This window comes from Haematobia irritans, chromosome 3 (genome assembly GCF_050003625.1).
Source record: "Haematobia irritans isolate KBUSLIRL chromosome 3, ASM5000362v1, whole genome shotgun sequence".
Lineage (NCBI taxonomy): Eukaryota > Metazoa > Arthropoda > Insecta > Diptera > Muscidae > Haematobia > Haematobia irritans.
Genome location: NC_134399.1, coordinates 48,427,990 through 48,444,602, shown reverse-complemented (window position 1 = coordinate 48,444,602; position 16,613 = coordinate 48,427,990). Strand labels below are relative to the sequence as shown.

Here is a 16,613-nt window from a genome sequence, read left to right as displayed (position 1 = left end):
TAAGTGCATTCTTCCCACAGCGTAGTAATAATGACTAAAATACGATGCAATACATGAACTAATTTATAAGAAAATCATGAAAAAAATCACGAAAAAAATCTTTGGCGCCAAATCATGGTCATTCTTACTATGGGTTAGTTCATTTTTCATAAAAAATAGTAAACTTTTTTTCGGTGCACGTTAGAAAGGGAAATATTCTTCAAAATATATTTTTTATCGTATATTTAAGACGATAGTGCGACTCCAACTTTGGTAAGAATACCCTTTTTGTAAGTAGCCATATCTTTTCTTACGTTGTACTACTTGAGTTTTGCGTTTTTTTTGACTGTCTTGGATCCAAGTAAACCACTGAATTGGCTCCAACAACGTACCATTTGTATACCCTTAAAGTTAAGTTAGGTTAAAGTAGCAGCCCGATTAAGTTTCAGGCTCATTTAGACTATTCAGTCCATTGTGATATACCCTTCACTACTTCTGTAATACAGAGTATAATAAGTTTGTTCATTTGTATTGTAACGCCAAGAAGGAGCAGTCTAAGACCCATTGTTTAGTATACCGATCGGCATAGAATTAAATTCTGAGTCGATTTAGCGATGTCGGTCTGTCTGGGGGCTAATCACGGCATTCGATATCGAGAACTTTTGATCGAAATCTAAATTTTTCGGATCACGGGAGTCGATATCGAGTTTTTTGGATCGACAATTTTTTCGATTGGTAAATTGCAATCGTAAAACATTTTTCACTTGTTTTTTACATTGTTTTCGCCATATAGGAATAGTAAATATATTAGTTTTAGTTCGAATTGTTGCTAATTTGTAGTAAATTTACATATAATGAATATATTTTGAATATTTCGGACTAATGCAACTCCAATAAAAGTTAATCAAAAATTGGTCATAGTCGAGTCCGGGAGCGAGCATCCTAGCTTGGCAAAGAACCATATATAAAGTGCACATGCTAGATCGATATCCAAGAGATTGTGATCAACCAAATACCGTACCATTCCGTGACAACATAACGCTTCTGGACCACCTTGTAAGAAACGTGAATTATGAAGGTTTCCACTCGTAAGAAATTGTAAGACGGCAGACAATTGTAAAGTGATAGAATTGACGTTGACATGCCACCAAAAGTTATTTCCCATTTAAACGCCAGCTGAAATCGTCCATTGAGCCTGCAAAAGGTGACTCTAACAGTGCACACCATTTCAAACCCATGTACTTACACCCAGGGCTGTGGAGTCGGAGTCTGAAGATTTTGCTGGAGTCGGAGTCGTAAAAATTTTGCTCGACTCCGACTCTGGCTAAACTAAATTTTTTAAAACACTTCACATTTTTGTAACTAAGCAAGTTTTTACGCAAATTAATTTCCATTGCGTTATTCATTCGATCAATGTACAGCATGATTGTAAATGAAAATCAACTTCCAATTACGGCTATCTTTTTATGTTTCCTAGAATGTTAGACTAGCAGATGGGCTGGATCGATCCATTTTAATGCCCACATCAATTTATTTGAAATATTTCGAACAATCGAAATTATTTTTTTTTTAATTTTATTTTAAGGCCATATACATATGTGGAATATTGGCAGACAAATTTTTTCAAAGTTGTTTTTTATAGAAAATTTTGTCAAAATGTTATTTCCATAAAAAGTTTTGTCAAAATTTTATTTCTATAAAAAATTTATTCGAAATTCTATAGTAATAAAATAAAATATTTTTTTCTATAGAAAATTTAGTCAAAATTTTATTTCTATATAAAATTGAATCAAAATTTTATTTCTATAGAATATTTTGCAAAATTTTATTTCTATAGAAAATTTTGCAAAATTTTGTTTGTTACACAAACATTTTTTCAAAATTTTATTTCTATTGATAATTTTATTTCTATAAAAATTTAAGTCAAAATTTTATTTCTATAGAAAGTTTTGCCAACATTTTATAGTAACTAATAGATTTTTTTATTAGAAAATGTGGTCAAAATTTTATTTCTATAGAAAATTTTGCCAAAATTTTATAGTAATAGATTTTTTTATTAGAAAATTTGGTCAAAAATTTATTTCTATAGAAAATTTTATCAAAATTTTATTTCTATAGAAAATTTTCTCAAAATTTTTTTTATTACTGATGCTCACTGATACTCACTACTATAAAAAATGTATTCAACATTTTATTACTATTGAAATATTTGTTTGTCTATAAAATTTAGTCAAAATTTTATTTCTATAGAAAATTTAGTCAAAATTTTGTTTCTATAGAATATTTTTATAATTTTTTTGCAAAATTTTTCCATAATTGTATGCTCACTGATACTCACTGCTAAGTCGAAAACTTGTAGAAATGACTCAAATTTTCAAATTTTTCAATGAATGAATCATAAATACATTTTTGCGAAATTGTCTAAACAATTATAAAGATATTGCCCGAGATTTTGTAGAAGTCTGATTTGAGTTTTTATCAAAATGTAGATCTAAATACAAAGTTGTGCAGAGTATATTATAATCGGCCCGCCCGACTTTAGACTTTCCTTGCATTTTTATTTTTTGTTAAAATTGTGTTACGTCCCATACGTTAGATTTAAATTTGAAGTACTTAGAGTTTATACAATTTTGTCTAAATCGATTCAGATTCAAATTCATGCATATGGGAATATAAACGTTTATATAGCTCGCAACAAATTTAAAGGATTTGAGATGATATCGATAATTTTGGTCCACAAATACATATACTGTTGGTATCTTCTCATATTATGATGGGTATTTATTAGAGGTGTGCGCGTGACACGAAATTCTCGTGACACGCGTGATTCACGTGTGAATCACGTGAGTCGTGAACAAAATCCAAAGCAAGTCTCGTGAATGTGCGTGAATGGGACTAAAATAAATATGTCGTGAGTGTGCGTGAGAAATAAAATCGGTTCGTGAATGTGCGTGAATAAAATTTCTGCAAAATCACGCTCACGAAAAAAAATCAAGATTTAATTCATACTCGTATTTTAACTGTAATTAATTTGGCTCTCGAACTATATTCTATTTTTGAAGTTTGTTAACTTTGCAGATTTTTGTTTGGAAAATGTCGTGAGGTTCGTGAATTTGTCGTGAATCACGAGAATTGTCGTGAATCGTGCGTGAACGTGATTCCTTAAAAGTAGTTCGTGCGTGAGCGTGCGTGAGTACTGGTTTTCATTTCGTGAATGTGCGTGAGTCGGATTGGCTACAACGCATATCGTGCGTGAGCGTGCGTGAATAAACATTTTGTTTCGTGAATGTGCGTGAGTGTGAGTGAAACTTCAGTCACGCGCACACCTCTAGTATTTATATCATTATTTTATTTATTAAACATTGCCCTAAATTTGAAATATAGAGTTCAATTGGCATCTAATGTGAAATTAAGACCTTTTTTGCACATATAAATAAATACGATACTTTATATCGATCCACTTACGGTACCCCCACAATAGAACTACAAATTAGTGGTATTAAAATGAGATTTAGTTATATTACCCGGAGTCGACTCCGGAGTCGGAGTCGGGCTGATGAAGAATGCTGGAGTCGGAGTCGAGCAAAACTGGCTCGACTCCACAGCCCTGCTTACACCAATAACAATGTGCACTTTTATTCCTTATTTGTCGCTGAATTATTTTATATTCATCTCATCCTCCAATTAGGAAGGAATTTGGAGGAATGTATGGGTCCATAAGATATAATGCAATACAATTTACTTTTTACTTTGAAACCTCCAAAAACATGTTTTTTCTACATTCTATTTTGTGACGCCAACTTAATTTTGTCATTTCATTTTGTTCTGCCTCGTTTTTTGCTGTTGGCAACGCTTAAGAAATTGCATCAAATTTCGATCGAATCCCGTGATTCAAACTTTTAATCGTGTCGACAATTTTTTCGATACGATTATGAATTCGATATCGAATGCCGTGATTAGCCCCCTGTATATGTAATTTTGTGTACAAAGCACAACTCGCAATTTAAGTCCGATCTGACCTTGATATTTCTTTCCTGTCATACGTTCTTCCTGGTTATTAATTCTCCAGTTTTTGTAGTATTACTCCCATTCTTGGTTGCGTCACTTGATAAATTGTATTGTTTTCCGACATATTTTCACCATCCGAATCATTTTAATGATATGGAATATATTTTCAGAAAGCTTGAACCATTCAATTAAACTTTAAGGTGGGTATTAAGTTTATTTTCTTTAAAATGAATTGTTAAAGAAAAGTAACCGTGAACAAATTTAAATCGCCATTTTTCACGATTAATTTTCTTAATTGATCCATTTTAAGGAATACAAACTTTCTAAAAATTTGCTTTGGGCTATTCCCCCATCAAGTTATAATTATTTTATATTATAATAAACCTTAAAGGTGTGTATTAAGTTCTCCCATTTTTTTACTACTCTTTCATTAAAAAAAAATGCCGTTATGTCTCTTTTAGAGTTACTACCCTTTTGTTTAATAGGTGCGATGTGTATTATCTATAAGAACTGCATTAAACCTTTTTTGTCTTTTTCTGTAAATTTAGTTTGTAAGAAAATATTGAATTAATATATGATATCATTTTTTAATTAAATTACATTTACTTATTTTATTTATGTTTATGAAAAGACTGAATTATAAATATTTTGTTGTGTTTCCATTATTTATTTAAATATTTTAATAAGTAGTATTCCTCATATTTGGCGATTTACGATATCAAGATTTTTTTAATCCAGCGAACTTTTTCCAAAATTCGAGACAATAGGCCATTTGAATCATGTTTAAATTTACAACTTCATAGCTACATGTGTTCTGTTCGTCGATAGAATACATTATGATGGGCTACAGCATTGACAACAAAGCCTACAGGCTACTTAATCCAGAAAATAAAGGCATTATAATCAGTCTTGACGTAGTATTTTTAGATAACAGCAAAATGAACTTTAAATCAAGAAAGAGTTTTACTACAACTATCTGGCGCACGTGGAAGATGGAGACAAATCAGGGGAGAATGTTACCGATCACGAATTAACTTATCTTATTCAACAGAAGGAAAGATTAGTTGCGAAAGGTTTTGCGCCAAGACCCTGTCAGCATTTCAAAGCTCGATTTCATCCCCATCGCTACCACGGACTCGTAAGTGGCACTACAACAAACGCCAACTGTGATCGGGAAATGTATCAAAAAGTACGAAATGTACATGAAAGTATTTTGCCATCACTATTATTACAAAAACCATTTTGATATTTTGTGAAACCCCAAGCGCAAATAGTTTCTTGTACATTACTTGAATACAAACAAAAACTAAGTGCTGAAAACATTGTTAATACGCTTCAGATTGTTTTTATTATTCTCGGTCTTTTTCTACCCCTTTCTCTCCCTTTATATTTATGGTACAATTTGTACTTTGAAAATCTCTATGGCGCCAGTAGGAATCCAAATCACTCCTGTTGTTTTGTAATCTAACACACTATACCCTACTCCATGGCATGGATTTATCCAATGTTATAATTTTGCAATATAAATGATGCACTATACAACTTAAGAAAACAAGGGTATATTTTATTGGTATTATCAATTAATATTTTGCAAATTATTTTTGTTATGTAATTTTTGCTAAAAAAATGTTTTTTTGCATAATTATTACATTTGTTTATTAGAACATATTGTATTTAACGAAAATAAAACAATACTTAGAAATATTATTTGTACTTTCAAAAATTAATATGCACTTTATTTTATCCGTCTTATTTATAATACATGTGTGCGAGGTGGTAAATTTTCCACCACGTGGACAGTTAAAGGTTAACGGTGCCCACAATCGCTGTAGAGGTTATTCTATTAAAAAATATCAATATGAACGGTCCCATCGCCCACTTTCCCGCCCCTTCCGACCGTGAGGGCCTCGTCCCCATGACGTACACACCATCCGGACCATGGCGGGCTGGAGGCAGAGGGATTTGACCAGCTACAAAGAAGGACTCATCAGCCGGATATATTAAAACACAAGATCAAATATTAGGTTATTCGATAAAACTTATGTAGTAGTTATCCAAATATGCTTAAATTCTAGACTTCGTCATATCAATACTAAGGTTAGTGTCAACAAGATGATAGATTGAATTAAAAATAATGCACATCCTACGAATAGGCTCCACAGAAGCATAATTCGAACGTTAAAAATCAATGTAAAGAAACTGGTAATTCCTAGGTGCCCTAAAAGGAACATTTATCCTAATCCTAGATATCAATTCCGAGCATGGAATATCTCCACTAACTAACCTATACATCATCATGGAGTTCAACATCGTCCGTCGGCTCCTAAGAGTTATCAGCCTCAATCTAGAAGTGTATGAAGGAAGAACAAAAAAGATTCGTAAGTACATATTTAAACGGAACTCTTAATGTTGTCATGATGATCTAACCCGAATTTAATGATGGCTCTCGTAAGTCAAAAAGTATATTTATGGGTTGAAGCAGTTTACGAGTACAATTGTAATTGCATCTTCATTTGAGGTAAAACGCTTGCCAGCAAGGATTTGGGAACAAGTAAAAGTCACTGGGAGCTAAATCAGGAGAATAAAGTGGGTGGTCAAGCAACTCGTACCTTAATTCGTTGATTTTAGCCATTGTTAAAGCACTCTTGTGCGCTGGTGCGTTGTCTTGATTAAAAATTATTTTTTTGTGTTGTAAGCCAGGATATTTTTCTCGAATTTGTACATTTAATTGATCCAAAAGGTTGCAATAGTACTCTGAATTTATTGTTTTACCCTTTTGCAGATAGTCAATAAATAAAATACCTTTGAAGTCCCAAACAACCGTTGCCATAACCTTACCAGCCAATTGAATTGTTTTTGCCTTCTTTGGGGCACTTCCTCCTGCTTCAGTCCATTGTTTGGATTGTTCTTTTGTCTCTGGAGTATAGTGGTGGATCCATGTCTCATCAACAGTTATAAAATCCATTTTATTTCGCTTAAAACGATCCAAACAAGCTTGAGAAATGTCCATTCTTATGCGTTTTTGATCGACTGTTAACAAATGCGGCACTCATCTTGCAGAAAGCTTTTTCATCTGTAGTTCTTCATGCTAAATTAAATGAACTCGATCATTTAGCAACTTCACGCACTTTTATTCGTCGATCATTTAGTACCATATCATGCACTTTGGCTACAATTTCTGTTTTTGTTGCTGTTTTTGGACGTCCACTACGTGGCTCATCTTCAATGCTTGTACGACCACGTTTAAATTCAGCAACCCAATCTTTTACTGTTGCATATGAAGGAGCACTTTTACCTAACACATTCACCATATCATTATGAATTTCTTGTCCCGATAAACCTTTTTTATGTAAATATTTAATGACAGCACGCATTTCTAATTGTAATAAAATTGCGGATGCGTCTTTTTTGAACACCTCCCAATAAACACAGGATGAGCGTTTTTCAAATGCAACAACTTTTCAGTTTGAGGGTAAATATAATTTTCAACATAAATTCAACTTGACTTGAAATAGCTCTTCAAATTGTTTGCGAATTACTTCCAATTTGCCAAAATGTTGACGAAATCTTTGAAAGGTGTTGAAGATAATATGAGAAAACTTTGACAAAACACTACCCTAAAATGCAACGAAAAAACCATGTGGTTTTCAATACTTATTTGTGCAACGAAGTTCGTGGTCAATTGCAAGAAATAAAAAAATGGAAAATTTTAGATAAATAACCAAATAGTTATTTAAAAAAAGGTAAGTGAAAATAAAAAAATGAAATAAAACTTTAAGGAAGTCACTAAATGTATATCTCTTTGCAGAAACTAAAATTATGGATTCTACGTTCTTGAAAACATTAAAAAGCTGACCGATGAAAAAATGGTGGACAATTAACTGGAACTGCTTCAAATAGTTTATAATAATTAGTACGTCAATATGAAAAATTAAATCAACACTTTAGAGAAGTCACTAAATTTAAATCTCTTTGCAGAAAACTAAAATCTTTGGATGTTACATTCTTGCAAACATATCGACAAGAAAAAGTTTCCAGAAACATTACAAGTGCAACCAATTAAAATTGTTAAAACAACAAATTGTTGAAATCAACAACTTCTGGATGAAAATGTGCATCACATCGTTAATTCATATGCTATTATCAGTTTAAAATTGATATTTTGTGAATTCCTTCTGCTGGAAATAAATTCTAACACGCGGTCCAGTACGTTCCTAATTTCAAATTGCCCGCATGTTAATAAATTTTAATGCTGTCTTATGACACCAACAGGAAGGAAATCGAATTATCAATGCAAAAGTGTTTACTAATAATGTTTAAGATATTTAAAGTTTTGTTGTTTGTTTTTTTTTTGTTCTTATTTGTTGATCTGTTTAATAAGATTATTATTTATCAATTGGTATTTGTATTTTTTGTATTTGTATTTATTGAGTTTGGTTCCTGCACAACTAGACTCAAGGTCCTATTATTTACAGTACAGGCATTTGTATGTGAACAGATTTATATCATAACAAAATTTAATAGAATTAATTAAACTAAAACGAAATGTAAAATTATGGTTTAGATAAGATAAATGAGTGACACATGAGGTAAAAAGAAATGATTTTTTGCTACGAAAATAAAAAGCATAAATAAATAAAATATCAAAATTGAAAGTTAACTTAAACAGGGTCAATTAATAAACGTTTCTAGAGATTATATGAATCTTATTGTCAATTAAAATACAATATAATTATGATTATTACAATGAAAAGAAGTGAATGGATAGTGTAGTTTACTTATTATTGTGGAACATGTCAATATTAAAGAAAATATATAAAAATTTTGTTTTTGAATTGTGCTCTGCTTGTAATTGTCTTTAGTGGTAACATGTTCCAGAGACGAATCGCATGGATGAATAATTGCCACTCCGATACAACATATCTGTGGCATAGTTGGATTAAATTACCGGTTCTACCTGATGCACTAAAGCGTAATCTATTAAATAGATGATCAGGTTCCTTGTCCGTAATAATCCTATGTAGAAATACTAAGACACGAATTTTCAGGTAGTTCTCACAATGGACCCCCAATATTCTGGTTGAAAACGGAGTCAGATGGGCATACCTGTTGAGGCCGAAAACGTATTTTATAATTGAATTAAATGAGACATTCAATTTCCGTTTGCTCCTAGCATCACAACTAGAAAAGATTTCGCACCCATACGTCAATACCGGAATTAAGTAGGTCTTCGCCAAGAGCAGTATTGTAGTGTATTATGTAGTGTAGTGTATTATTATATATTTTATTTTGATGAAAATGAATAAATTATACAAAATTCATAGAATTTTGGCTTTGACCTTCAATTTGAAGTGGGGATATCGTTCATACAAATTTAGGTTGAAAAGTATTTGCAATTATGTTAAATTTGAATTTGACTCGCATCGAAAATTGTTTGACAAATTATTGAGTAGCGATGCATTTCAATTTGAGGATAACACTTGAGATATTATTGCTAATGTGTTGAATTTAACTGTTGAGGGTAATGTCTATTTTTTGTTGAGAACGCGATTTTCTCAAAAATTTCTCAACTTGAATCTTACCCTAATCCTTTGAAAAAATTGTTGAAATTTAGCATTTTTCAAGCGGTTGTGTTTATTGGGATATTTCTATATAAAGGAGTTACCAGATCGAAACAAAATTTAACATGTGCTCATAACAGAAGGGCTGTTTTCTTTTTCCCAATTGTTTCGGTGTTCGATAGTAAATCATAAATAATGAGTTCAGGACAAAAATTCAGGATTTTCTAGAAAATGTATCTAAAGTTATTTTAGTTTCAATCCAGACGAACGATTCGTCTTCAGTCGTTTTTGTGTTTCATGAACAGGCAGTAAGTGTATTGAAGTTTCAGGAGATCATGTTGAAAAATACAAATATTTTTGAAAAACTAACTATTCTCTTTCATTGATAGGCTAAGAAGTTTCCGGACCGCCTTCATATATGAAAGCTACATATAAACATAGACCAATTAAAATAGAGACATACCTTGATAATTCACCATGGTGTTGTTTATTTGCAGTGCGCAGTCATTCCACTCAATTGCGCAGTCAAGTGACTCAATTTCTTTTTGGAAAACGAGAATTACCGTACAAATCAGTCAATTTGCATTACAAAAAAGATGTGGATGTATAGAATTTTACATGTTTTTCCAATATTTGGTGTTTCATCAAAAGAACAAACGAAAGAAAACAAATTAAAGCCAAATTTAAAAATCACTCAATTGCAGACGAAAAAGAGCCATCTACGGTGTGCAGACAAACTACAGCGCTGTGAATTCACTTTCGTTGTCTATACCTTCCTTGGTCTATGATATAAATCTTAACCATTTTTCCAAAATCATTTGACTTAAATTACTTCCAATACAAAACAAACTTGGTACCGTTAATTCAACTCAGACGGGTATGTTCTGAATTTCCCTTCAAAAAGATTTCACCTTCCACTTTGATTTCCCCCCAAAAATTTTTGGTTGTTCTTGGTTTCCCGTGAAACAAAATCTTTCGAAATCGCTTGCCGGAAAATCATAGTCTGCAAATCATATGATTTGCAGAGAAAAATGTAAACATATAATCAAATATGTGGCACAATTCTTTTATTTCTAAGTTTGTGGTAAAATGTTAAGGGAATACGAAGAAACTCATGTTCTGCAATCTAAAGAAAAACTACTGGATTGTAAAATACTTATAAAAATTATTAAATCGTTCTTACATTTTTGGCCAATTATCTTTTGTTTATTATTGTAAGAGTTCAGAGTCAAGCTCCAAATTTGAGGAACTAGGACTGCACGCAAAACATTTAACGCCTTTGGAAAAAAATAATGATATTCGCACTAAAATCTATTGCAAATGTAATTTATGAATTTTCATTGTCCTTTAAATTCGAAAAATGCGTATTATTTTGTATTTTATGCTTCTATAAATAAATAAAAACAAATAATTTTGTGAAGCATACATTTTTTTCTCTCGACGGCGACAACTCCTAACGCAGTTTATTATAATTGACTGACTCTTACGTGCGGCACTTTGCAGAAGTTATGTTGCCCCATCGTTTATAGCAAATCTGTGATCAAAAATATTGTTTTAATTTGTCGTATCTGGTTCAAAAATGTGTTTGTTTTCTTTTTAAAATTTAAGCATTATCACTTCGTTGTAATCTAAAAAGCATTAACACACATATTTTCAATTACAAGTTTCAATGCGTTTTCTCTAAATCTTGCACACTGTCGTTTCGAACATGCATAAAATCTGTTTTTAAGCAACCACCATTTTTTGCAACATGTGAAAGGGGAATTTTGAACAATTTGTGGTATTTTTTTAAATCTTGTTTTTAAATGGCTTTCATGTTATTTTAGCCACCGTGGTGCAATGGTTAGCATGCCCGCCTTGCATACACAAGGTCGTGGGTTCGATTCCTGGTACGACCGAACACCAAAAAGTTTTTCAGCAGTGGATTATCCCACCTCAGTAATGCTGGTGACATTTCTGAGGGTTTCAAAACTTCTCTAAGTGGTTTCACTGCAAGGTGGAACGCCGTTCGGACTCGGCTTTAAAAAGGAGGTCCCTTGTCATTGAGCTTAACATGGAATCGGGCAGCACTCAGTGATAAGAGAGAAGTTCACCACTGTGGTATAACAATGGACTGAATAGTCTAAGTGAGCCTGATACATCGGGCTGCCACATAACCTAACCTAACCTATCACCCAATATTTATGAAGTATATAGAAAACATATGAAAAATTGAAAATAAATGATTCACTTTGGTTTTAAATCCTTCGTTTTGCAAATATAAAAGATTCCACTAAGAAAATATCCGTGCAAAGTTCTCCCATCTGTGAGGTGAAAAGTTGCATGCAGAACAACCCCTACGGGAACAATTCCCCGCAAGTCTTTCATGTGAACCCAGAACATACCCGATTAGTTTCAAACCATTCATTCTAAATGTTACATACAAAAGCACAAGCTTACCCGATAAACACAAATGTTTGAAAAATGCTAAATTTCAACAATTTTTCAAACATTTTTTCAAAAGATTAGTGTAATATTCAAGTTGTGAAAATCGCGTTCTCAACAAAAAACAGACATTACCCTCAACAGTAAAATTCAACACATTAGCAATAATTTCTCAAGTGTTATCCTCAAATTGAAATGCATCGCTACTCAATTATTTCTCAAACAATTTTCGATGCGAGTCAAACTAAAAATTAACATAGTTGCAAATACTTTTCAACCAAAATTTGTATAAATGATATCGCCACTTCAAATTGAAAGTCAAAGCCAAAATTTTATGAATTTTGTATAATTTATTTATTTTCGTCAAAATAAAATATATAATAATACACTACACTACATAATACACTATAATACCAATTGAAAATAATAATCTTATTAAACATATCAACAAATAAGAACAAATCAACAAAATTTTAAATATTTTAAACATTATTTGTATATACTTTTGCATTTATAATTCGATTTCCTTCCTGTTGGTGTCATAAAACAGCATTAAAATTTATTAATATGCGGGCAATTTGAAATTAGGAACGTGCTGGACCGCGTGTTAGAATAGATTTCTAGCAGAAGGAATTGACTAAATATCCATTTAAACTGATAATAGGATGTAAATTAAACTGACGATATGATAAACATTTTCACCCAGAAGTTGTTGATTTTAACAATTTGTTGTTTTTAACAATTTTAATTAATTGCACTTTGAAATGTTTCTGGAAACTTTTTCTTGTCGATAAGCTACTCATTTTTTATTTGTCAGCTTATTAATGTTTGCCAGAATGTAGTATCCAAAGATTTTAGTTTTCTGCAAAGAGATTTAAATTTAGTGACTACTCTTAAGTGTTGATTTTATTTTTCCTATTGACTTACCAATTATTATAAACTATTTGAAGCATTTCCAGTTAATTATCCAACATTTTCTCATCGGTCAGCCTTTTAATGTTTCCAAGAACGTAGAATCCATAATTATAGTTTTCTGCAAAGAGATATACATTTAGTGACTTCCTTAAAGTTTTATTTCATTTTTATTTTCACTTACCTATTATTATAAACTATTTGGAGTAAATTCAGTTATTTGTCTACAATTTTCCAATTTTTTTATTTCTTCCAATTGACCACGAACTTCGTTGCATAAATAAGTATTGAAAACCACATGGCTTTTTCGTTGCATTTTGGGGTAGTTTTGTCAAAGCTTTCTCATATTATCTTCAACACTTTTTCAAAGATTTCGGCAAATTGGAAATAATTCGCAAACAATTTGAAGATGTATTGAAGATGAGCTGCTTCATATTAAATTATATTTACCCTCAAACTGAAAAGTTGTTGCATTTGACAAACGCTCATCCTGTGTTTATTGAGTATTAACCTAATCTTAATAATAGGGCTGTTTTCTTTTAGCACTGGATACTCTAAGCCATTGAGGACTAAAAGAAAACATAGTACTCGTTTTTCCAGGACATCTCAAAAAATATGCAACACTGTCATCAGCTGTTCAAAAACAATCACAGAAAAGAAGTTAAATATTATATTTTTAATGTATGAAATGCTCAAATAGTAATGAATATTTAATTCTGCGATTATTTATGACAATGTACCACTTTGAATTTCATGTTTTTCTATAAATTAGTCACAATAAATTGCTATTGTGAATCGAAGGAGCACTTTATCAAAATACAATCTGGCGACACCGGCGCGACTTGGAAATTTAGTTGCAAACATGCTTAATCGGGGCGCTCTCTTTAATGAAAAAGGTTTTCAACATCTATGGTATTTAATTTAATGGACTACTATAAAATATCCTAAAATAAAGTGCCCTCACAATATCATTTGTTAAATTGACTCAAGCAACTGGAGATAAACATATTGCACCCTATGTACCCTTTGGTTTCACTGATCCTTTATTTAGAACGGAAGTTATCTTAGTATTAAAACATAATTTCAAACTTACGATGATTTTATAATATCAGTTCTGGTTGGATCGTTATGGAAGAATGTTGACTTAGGTGTCGTCGTATTATTATTAGAGCAATTGCTGATAGGATTTGTGGTTATCCGTATTCGGGAATCTACAATGAAAATTTAAAATTAAGATCTAGGTTTAAAATGTTAAAAATGTTGTCGTACCACGAGGATTAATAAAGTTTTGACCTTGAGAACTGAATGTCAACATGGATGATCTATCCATTGTTGAACGGCCCAACCAAACCCAATCGTGAGCATTCGTTGTCGTCTCTGATAAGAATCTTGCTTCGCGGTTGATGTCAATTACGACCATGGATCCTTTTGAAATGTCTCCCGAGTCCAAATCGCTCCCTATGTGCACTGGTTTAAACTTAGAAGCATATACGACGCATGATATGACAAATACGACTATTGCAAAACAAAATGCTGTTAACAAAACATACATTCCCATTTCAATTGAAGACATGCTTCTACTGGAAACTTTCTTGCTAGTAAAATTTATCTTATCAGACGAAAGGTTACTACCGTAATGTTGGCGAGCTTGCACAGTAGGTTCATGATGCTGTGTGGAATCTTGTAATGGTATGCCTACTTAAAAGGGAGTATTGAAGAAAAGTCATTCTGCTAAGATAGAAGTTTGAGTAACGTGCGTGCTGGAAAACATACCTATAATATCAGTAAGATCACCGCTTTTGCCATATTTGTTCCTTTCTTTTCGGAAAATTCCATCATTTTGAGCTATTTCATGTTTGTTAATTATTTCATTAGCGTTATTGAAATCAACATCTACTACTGCAAGAGCACTTGCCAAAGGAGACGTGTTATATTTTGTTTGCTTTGTAGACATCATATTTCGTCGTGCGCGACATTCCTCGGATAGAAGCAAAGTAATTCTTAATAGGTTTCCGCTGCCTTCTCCAACAGCAATCACACGTGGATGGTGTGAAGCCAACATTGGAGCGAATGCAACAACTTCTGTATCTAAGCTCTCCACAAGCAGAAAATAATCCTCTACAGATACGTCCCTGTAATAATATGCTTTAGATGAGTTAAAAATGTACATATTCATATTACCTTAGAGGAGTTTTTGAACCATCAGAAAATTCAAGATCTATGTCCAATAGTCCCTCTTGATATTGCGCTGTTAGTTTGTGTGTTACAGCAGTTTCGGCAATATATCCATTTTCTATTGTGTTGTCAGGTGTAATTGTGAGTTGAAGTCCCGAAACAACTCGCACAGAAAGTTTAACAAGACTTACTTTGTCACTACCAACACGAATTTCTTTTGTTCCGATTACACGACCCGTTATCGGGGATAAGACCTAAAATTATTTATTATTCTTGTAATGCGTTATAAACAATACAAAGTAAATCAATATAACTTTAAGGCAAACATAATAGAGATAAGATAATGGGAAATTGTCCTACGTTACACCAAATGTTGAATTGACGGTGCTAGTTCCATACATGTTTGTATTTTTTATTTGTTTTTCGTAGGCAACAACAAAAAAATTACATTTTCATGTTTATGGAAATTTATTTCCTACACTTAATTACTTTTTATTTGCATTTTAATGCTATGACAATACTTGTCGTATACGCGTTTGGTTTGATAAACGAAAAGTATGTACCTAGCACCGTAAATGGTTTGATGTGCTCAGCAGCCAATCTCCCACCTTCTTCTCTTCTATTGCCTTTGCTTTAAAGTACACGACAGTTTGATCCACATTTGTTTCTCCGTTTATAGAGAGCACTAAGTGTCAAATAGTATAATTTAAGACCAAAAAAATCCAAATTTTACACATGATTGTAATCATGCCATTGGAAAAGATTAAGAACAGAAAATTTTGCATACCTGTACATCTGTTCTTCCCATTGACTTTCCTTGCAGAATTCTTCCTTTGAGGATGGCTACTTTCGGATCGGATACACGCAATAAAGGTTGCACTAAGTCTGTTACTCGTAAGCCTGTACGTCGAGATATGAAGTAGCTAATACGCCCCGAATTCTAAAAATAAAAAAAGAATATATCCAGTGGTAGTCATATAACTAGGGACACAATTTTTAGCAAAAAGTTTCACAGATTTTTTACGATCTGGATAATATTTTTTTGTGATTCAGAAATGTATGCTATACTTCTGAGCATGTATTAGGGTTAACCAAATAACAAAAATTTTATTCATATTAACTTCCCTTAATGTCATTCTGCATCTATTGCCTTTCGACATTTTGGCCAAACAGTCAGCTGTAACAATGGATGTGCGGTTGCGCGAGCTTTCGCTGTGGTCGGAAAAAAGGTACGGCCACAGTTCGGTCCTCAAAATAATGTCAGATGTGCCTAATGTACTGAATTACACTTTGGCGAAACCACTTATCGGCAAAAAGTTTGAGATTCCCACCAGTGAGGCGTGGTGCACACAGCCCCAGGGCATAAACGTTATATAAATTTTTATACTGATGGTTCCAAACTGAATGGACAAATGGGTTTCGGAGTATATTCTAAAGACCTGGAACTTCGAATAGCGAAAAGATTACCTAATCACTGTAGTGTTTTTCAGGCTGAAATATTAGCAATAAGATAGGTGGCAGATTGGCTGAGAAGTACTGTTCCGACAAATTTTG

At 32.4% G+C, this 16,613-nt stretch overlaps 1 protein-coding gene across 12 annotated transcripts in view; it reads right to left on the bottom strand.

Annotated features, from left to right (window-relative positions):
• dtn (transmembrane protein 132C dtn) overlaps window positions 1-16,613 on the bottom strand; it is a 604,515-nt gene that overhangs the window by 174,343 nt on the left and 413,559 nt on the right. For 10 of the 12 annotated variants that reach the window (XR_012720541.1, XR_012720542.1, XM_075300564.1 and 7 more), the window contains 5 exons: window positions 15,847-15,999; window positions 15,066-15,313; window positions 14,658-15,016; window positions 14,154-14,582; window positions 13,978-14,095 (listed from right to left, as the gene is read on the bottom strand). Coding sequence is in view for 9 of the 12 variants with exons in the window: in XM_075300564.1 (XP_075156679.1) it covers window positions 13,978-14,095; window positions 14,154-14,582; window positions 14,658-15,016; window positions 15,066-15,313; window positions 15,847-15,999 (1,307 nt within the window). In the remaining 3 variants the exon portion in view is untranslated. Of the gene's footprint in view, window positions 1-12,488; window positions 12,835-12,899; window positions 13,006-13,068; window positions 13,518-13,977; window positions 14,096-14,153; window positions 14,583-14,657; window positions 15,017-15,065; window positions 15,314-15,846; window positions 16,000-16,613 lie in introns of those variants that run through there. The other 2 variants (XR_012720543.1, XM_075300566.1) reach the window with 2 other exon arrangements.